The sequence below is a fragment of the Salmo trutta genome, unplaced genomic scaffold (genome assembly GCF_901001165.1).
Source record: "Salmo trutta unplaced genomic scaffold, fSalTru1.1, whole genome shotgun sequence".
In the NCBI taxonomy this organism is placed as follows: domain Eukaryota; kingdom Metazoa; phylum Chordata; class Actinopteri; order Salmoniformes; family Salmonidae; genus Salmo; species Salmo trutta.
In genome coordinates, this window is record NW_021822733.1 from 222,014 (window position 1) to 228,867 (window position 6,854).

A 6,854-nucleotide genomic window follows, 5' to 3' on the forward strand; every position below is an offset into this window, starting at 1 on the left:
TACCCCACTCTGTTGCTCATTGCTCATCATTGATCCAGTGTCTCATACCCCACTATGTTGCACATTGCTCATCATTGGTCCAGTGGCTCATCATTAGTCCAGTGTCTCATACCCCACTCTGTTGCTCATTGCTCATCATTGATCCAGTGTCTCATACCCCACTCTGTTGCTCATTTCTCATAATTGGTCCAGTCTCATACCCCACTATGTTGCTCATTGGTCATCATTGATCCAGTGGCTCATACCCCACTCTGCTCATCATTGGTCCAGAGACTCATACCCCACTCTGTTGCTCATTTCTCATCATTGATCCAGTGTCTCATACCCCACTATGTTGCTCATTGGTCATCATTGATCCAGTGGCTCATACCCCACTCTGCTCATCATTGGTCCAGAGACTCATACCCCACTCTGTTGCTCATTTCTCATAATTGGTCCAGATTCTCATACCCCACTATGTCGCTCGGCAATAACTTAATAAATCAGCAATTAAATCAATTGTGATTCTCTCTCTCACACACCTGACGCACTCACACACCCACATTTCCTAGAACTTAAAAGTAATTACAAATCCTTATCATTCTTTCCAGGAACTTTATCAGCAGTTAAATATTAATCTCTCAGGGTTGTTGGACTGACGATATAATCCGATTTGTCCACGAGGACAGTGTTATGCTGCACGTCGACCTGAGACTGACCCCACACCGGGGGTGTCACCAAGGTTGTAGGTTAACGTTAGCTCCGGTGTCATGGTGTTTCCATCAGGGGTGAAACACTAAACACCTGTGAAGACCACAAACAACCTGTTGCTTTACCAGAAGGTGTTAAAGTCCATAGTAAGCCATTGCTATGTAGAGACAGGTCCGTAATTATTGGCACCATTGATAAAGTTGAGCAACAAAGACTGTATAATATATATATATTATATATATATATAAATACTGAGCTATATTATAGGCTTACACTCGTAAATTATATTATTTTATACTAATACATTTGCTCAGAGGAAGAGATTTTGTTCAACAAGTAATACTTTTTGTTTTCAAAAAGATAAGTGCCCAAAATTATTGGCACCCCTGTTTTCAATAACTCACCTTGCGAGGATAATCTACCAGTCTGTTATAATCACGTTTTCCATGTTTATCTCCCAGTGTATTATAATGCCATGTTTATCTCCCAGTGTATTATAATGCCTTGTTTATCTCCCAGTGTATTATAATGCCTTGTTTATCTCCCAGTGTATTGCAATGCCATGTTTATCTCCCAGTGTATTGCAATGCCATGTTTATCTCCCAGTGTATTGTAATGCCATGTTTATCTCCCAGTGTATTATAATGCCTTGTTTATCTCCCAGTGTATTATAATGCCATGTTTATCTCCCAGTGTATTGTAATGCCTTGTTTATCTCCCAGTGTATTATAATGCCTTGTTTATCTCCCAGTGTATTATAATGCCATGTTTATCTCCCAGTGTATTATAATGCCATGTTTATCTCCCAGTGTATTATAATGCCTTGTTTATCTCCCAGTGTATTGTAATGCCTTGTTTATCTCCCAGTGTATTATAATGCCTTGTTTATCTCCCAGTGTATTGTAATGCCATCCATTAAAAAAAATGTATTTAGGATAATGTCAATCTAACAAGCAAAGGCACCTAAAAGCACCATTCTAAACAATGGTTTTGGTTAGTTGCTAGCTTGTTAGCCATTTCAAAATGACCAGCACATATCTGACAACGCTTTTGACTCTTATAACCAACTTTAATTAGTCATAACAACTTTTTTAAAAATCATCCATCTTCGTAAAAGGAACATTTTAATCAAATAACAAATGAAATATAGTCTGTAAAGCAATGCATTTGTAGATATAACTGCACAGTTTGTTTGTTAGCTAGCTAGCTAGCTAGCTAGCCAGCCAGTTTTAGAGGAACTGTTCCTGGATTTATTTTTAATTAACTGCCAATATGACAACATTCCATTCAAACAATGCAGCCAATCCACAGCCAGACACAGTCCTGAAGTCAGTTGATGACAGGACTTAGGAAAGTTGTAAATGAAACAAGTATTGATATTGATTATATGTGTATATATATAAAAAAGCTGACATTTATGGTCTGTATACATACTGTATCTTAGAGGCTGTTTACACAGAACAATAGCATCTGGGTATAGAACGGTATAAAACATGTAGAAAGTGTAAGTGACAATAATTCTATTAAAAACAACTTATGATACATCACATGCCTAAGTGTAAAAAGCAGAAACCGCATCACCTTTGCCTGTTCTGCCAATGAGCCCCAATTCAACTGGTTTTGGGTCCTCCTTTACCAAAATGGCTGCCATTATCCTCCCTTTCTGAAACTATAAGGGTGTATGACATAAACCCCCCCCGCTTCAAAATAACTGACAAAATAAAAACTGAATTCTGTCTGAGATTGTGAACTTCTTTAAGCTGTGACAAGGTCAAAGTTTAAAATTGTTTCTTTGTCTCTGTGACAAGGAAACCGACGGTCTACAGAATAAATCGGCCTGAGTAAAAAATTAAATTAAAAAAAATGTAATGTTGATTTAGCCAAAAGACACTTGTCGCCTTCTAATGGTCTACAGACGTGGCTGGACGGACTATAAACCTGCCTTATGGTCTGTCAGTTATTCTCCTACAGACGTGGCCAGACGGACTATAAACCTGCCTTATGGTCTGTCAGTTACTCCCCTACAGACGTGGCCGGACGGACTATAAACCTGCCTTATGATGGTCTGTCAGTTACTCCCCTACAGACGTGGCCGGACGGACTATAAACCTGCCTTATGATGGTCTGTCAGTTACTCCCCTACAGACGTGGCTGGACAGACTATAAACCTGCCTTATGGTCTGTCAGTTATTCCCCTATAGACGTGGCCGGACGGACTATAAACCTGCCTTATGGTCTGTCAGTTACTCCCCTACAGACGTGGCCGGACGGACTATAAACCTGCCTTATGATGGTCTGTCAGTTACTCCCCTACAGACGTGGCCGGACGGACTATAAACCTGCCTTATGATGGTCTGTCAGTTACTCCCCTACAGACGTGGCTGGACAGACTATAAACCTGCCTTATGGTCTGTCAGTTATTCCCCTATAGACGTGGCCGGACGGACTATAAACCTGCCTTATGGTCTGTCAGTTACTCCCCTACAGACGTGGCCGGACGGACTATAAACCTGCCTTATGGTCTGTCAGTTACTCCCCTACAGACGTGGCTGGACAGACTATAAACCTGCCTTATGGTCTGTCAGTTACTCCCCTACAGACGTGGCTGGACAGACTATAAACCTGCCTTATGGTCTGTCAGTTACTCCCCTACAGACGTGGTCGGACGGACTATAAACCTGCCTTATGGTCTGTCAGTTACTCCCCTACAGACGTGGCCGGACGGACTATAAACCTGCCTTATGGTCTGTCAGTTACTCCCCTACAGACGTGGCCGGACGGACTATAAACCTGCCTTATGGTCTGTCAGTTATTCCCCTACAGACGTGGCCGGACGGACTATAAACCTGCCTTATGATGGTCTGTCAGTTACTCCCCTACGGACGTGGCTGGACGGACTATAAACCTGCCTTATGGTCTGTCAGTTACTCCCCCATTTACCTCCACATTATAGAGATAAGATCTTCTGGATGTGTCCAGGAGGCCTTTTACAGAAAGGAGTTAAACAGTGTATCTGTCTAGGGTTGTCTGTCAGCAAACTGCAGGTTGATGGACGCAGCAGGACAGAGGAAGCCGTGGGTTGTGGTCTAGGGTTGTCTGTCAGCAAACTGCAGGTTGATGGACGCAGCAGGACAGAGGAAGCCGTGGGTTTTGGTCTAGGGTTGTCTGTCAGCAAACTGCAGGTTGATGGACGCAGCAGGACAGAGGAGGCCGTGGGTTGTGGTCTAGGGTTGTCTGTCAGCAAACTGCAGGTTGATGGGCGCAGCAGGACAGAGGAGGCCGTGGGTTGTGGTCTAGGGTTGTCTGTCAGCAAACTGCAGGTTGATGGACGCAGCAGGACAGAGGAAGCCGTGGGTTGTGGTCTAGGGTTGTCTGTCAGCAAACTGCAGGTTGATGGGCGCAGCAGGACAGAGGAAGCCGTGGGTTGTGGTCTAGGGTTGTCTGTCAGCAAACTGCAGGTTGATGGACGCAGCAGGACAGAGGAAGTCGTGGGTTGTGGTCTAGGATTGTCTGTCAGCAAACTGCAGGTTGATGGGCGCAGCAGGACAGAGGAAGCCGTGGGTTGTGGTCTAGGGTTGTCTGTCAGCAAACTGCAGGTTGATGGACGCTGCAGGACAGAGGAAGTCGTGGGTTGTGGCCTAGGGTTGTCTGTCAGCAAACTGCAGGTTGATGGGCGCAGCAGGACAGAGGAAGCCGTGGGTTGTGGTCTAGGGTTGTCTGTCAGCAAACTGCAGGTTGATGGACGCTGCAGGACAGAGGAAGTCGTGGGTTGTGGTCTAGGGTTGTCTGTCAGCAAACTGCAGGTTGATGGGCGCAGCAGGACAGAGGAAGCCGTGGGTTGTGGTCTAGGGTTGTCTGTCAGCAACTGCAGGTTGATGGACGCAGCAGGACAGAGGAAGTCGTGGGTTGTAGTCTAGGGTTGTCTGTCAGCAAACTGCAGGTTGATGGGCGCAGCAGGACAGAGGAAGCCGTGGGTTTTGGTCTAGGGTTGTCTGTCAGCAAACTGCAGGTTGATGGACGCAGCAGGACAGAGGAGGCCGTGGGTTGTGGTCTAGGGTTGTCTGTCAGCAAACTGCAGGTTGATGGACGCAGCAGGACAGAGGAGGTCGTGGGTTGTGGTCTAGGGTTGTCTGTCAGCAAACTGCAGGTTGATGGGCGCAGCAGGACAGAGGAAGCCGTGGGTTTTGGTCTAGGGTTGTCTGTCAGCAAACTGCAGGTTGATGGGCGCAGCAGGACAGAGGAGGCCGTGGGTTGTGACTAGGGTTGTCTGTCAGCAAACTGCAGGTTGATGGGCACAGCAGGACAGAGGAAGCCGTGGGTTGTGGTCTAGGGTTGTCTGTCAGCAAACTGCAGGTTGATGGGCGCAGCAGGACAGAGGAAGCCGTGGGTTGTGGTCTAGGGTTGTCTGTCAGCAAACTGCAGGTTGATGGGCGCAGCAGGACAGAGGAAGCCGTGGGTTGTGGTCTAGGGTTGTCTGTCAGCAAACTGCAGGTTGATGGACGCAGCAGGACAGAGGAAGCCGTGGGTTTTGGTCTAGGGTTGTCTGTCAGCAAACTGCAGGTTGATGGATGTAGCAGGACAGAGGAAGCCGTGGGTTTTGGTCTAGGGTTGTCTGTCAGCAAACTGCAGGTTGATGGGCGCAGCAGGACAGAGGAGGCCGTGGGTTGTGGTCTAGGGTTGTCTGTCAGCAAACTGCAGGTTGATGGACGCAGCAGGACAGAGGAAGCCGTGGGTTGTGGTCTAGGGTTGTCTGTCAGCAAACTGCAGGTTGATGGACGTAGCAGGACAGAGGAGGCCGTGGGTTTTGGCTTTGATTTCTTCTGTGACGGGACACAGCCCAATCTGGAACCTCTGGATCAGCTGGGAGGAGAAGAGACAAACACAACAGGTATGAACCTCAGGCTGGGAGGAGACGAGATAAAACACAACAGGTATGAACCTCAGGATCAGCTGGGGGGAGAAGAGATAAAACACAACAGGTATGAACCTCAGGATGAGAGGAGACGAGATAAAACACAACAGGTATGAACCTCAGGATCAGCTGGGGGGAGAAGAGATAAAACACAACAGGTATGAACCTCAGGATCATCTGGGAGGAGAAGAGATAAAACACAACAGGTATGAACCTCAGGATGGGAGGAGAAGAGATAAAACACAACAGGTATGAACCTCAGGATCAGCTGGTACACTAACAATAAGTCCCAAATGGTACCCTATTCCCTATGTAGTTCACCATGGTGGAAAGAAGACTAAGTCATACCGAGACCTTCACTTTGGGAATGACAGAGAAACGCTGTTACAGAAACAGATTAGAAAATCTACTGTCTACTTGAGAAGGGATCAAGATTACCCAAGATGCTGTGTGTGTGTGTGTGTGTGTGTGTGTGTGTGAGGCTCCCCCACCCGTGTAAGAGCCAGGTGCATCTCCAGTTCAGCGATCCTCCTGCCGATGCAGCTCCTGATGCCGTAGCCGAACGGGATGGAGCCGAAGTTATCCACCCGGTCCGTCGCCTCCTTCCTGATCCAGCGGTCTGGACGGAAGTCCTCAGCTCCGGGGAAATTCTCCTCGTCCATGGAGGTAGAGTAGTGACATAGAGCCAACTGGGTCTGAGGAGGAGGAGGACAGGAAACAGGAAGGATATGAAGAGAGTCTGGGTCTGAAGAGGAGCAGGAGGACAGGAAACAGGAAGGATATGAAGAGAGACGGTCTGAGGAGGAGCAGGAGGACAGGAAACAGGGAGGATAAAAGAGAGTCTGGGTCTGAGGAGGAGGAGGACAGGAAACAGGGAGGATAAAAGAGAGTCTGGGTCTGAGGAGGAGGACAGGAAACAGGGAGGATAAAAGAGAGTCTGGGTCTGAGGAGGAGCAGGAGGACAGGAAACAGGAAGGATATGAAGACAGTCTGGGTCTGAGGAGGAGGAGGACAGGAAACAGGAAGGATATGAAGAGAGACGGTCTGAGGAGGAGGACAGGAAACAGGAAGGATATGAAGACAGTCTGGGTCTGAAGAGGAGCAGGAGGACAGGAAACAGGGAGGATATGAAGAGAGACGGTCTGAGGAGGGGGACAGGAAACAGGAAGGATATGAAGACAGTCTGGGTCTGAAGAGGAGCAGGAGGACAGGAAACAGGGAGGATATGAAGAGAGTCTGGGTCTGAGGAGGA

At 47.4% G+C, this 6,854-nt stretch overlaps 1 protein-coding gene across 1 annotated transcript; it reads right to left on the reverse strand.

The window, feature by feature from the left end:
- Positions 1–1,738: 1,738 nt before the first annotated feature.
- LOC115184088 (cytochrome P450 27C1-like) lies at positions 1,739–6,399 on the reverse strand. The gene is made up of 2 exons (XM_029745070.1): positions 6,094–6,399; positions 1,739–5,550 (listed from the first exon to the last, which is right to left on the reverse strand). Exons 1-2 carry the CDS (start codon positions 6,262–6,264, stop codon positions 5,431–5,433), a joined length of 291 nt encoding a protein of 96 aa, XP_029600930.1. The 5' UTR covers positions 6,265–6,399; the 3' UTR covers positions 1,739–5,430.
- Positions 6,400–6,854: the final 455 nt, after the last annotated feature.

Excerpts from the sequence above, each read along its gene's own strand:
- LOC115184088 (XM_029745070.1), bottom strand. The coding sequence starts at position 6,264 with ATGGACGAGGAGAATTTCCCCGGAGCTGAGGACTTCCGTCCAGACCGC. Across the intron at positions 5,551-6,093 it reads TGCACCTGGCTCTTACACGG|CTGATCCAGAGGTTCCAGAT; the intron begins GTGGGGGAGCCT and ends TTCTCCTCCCAG.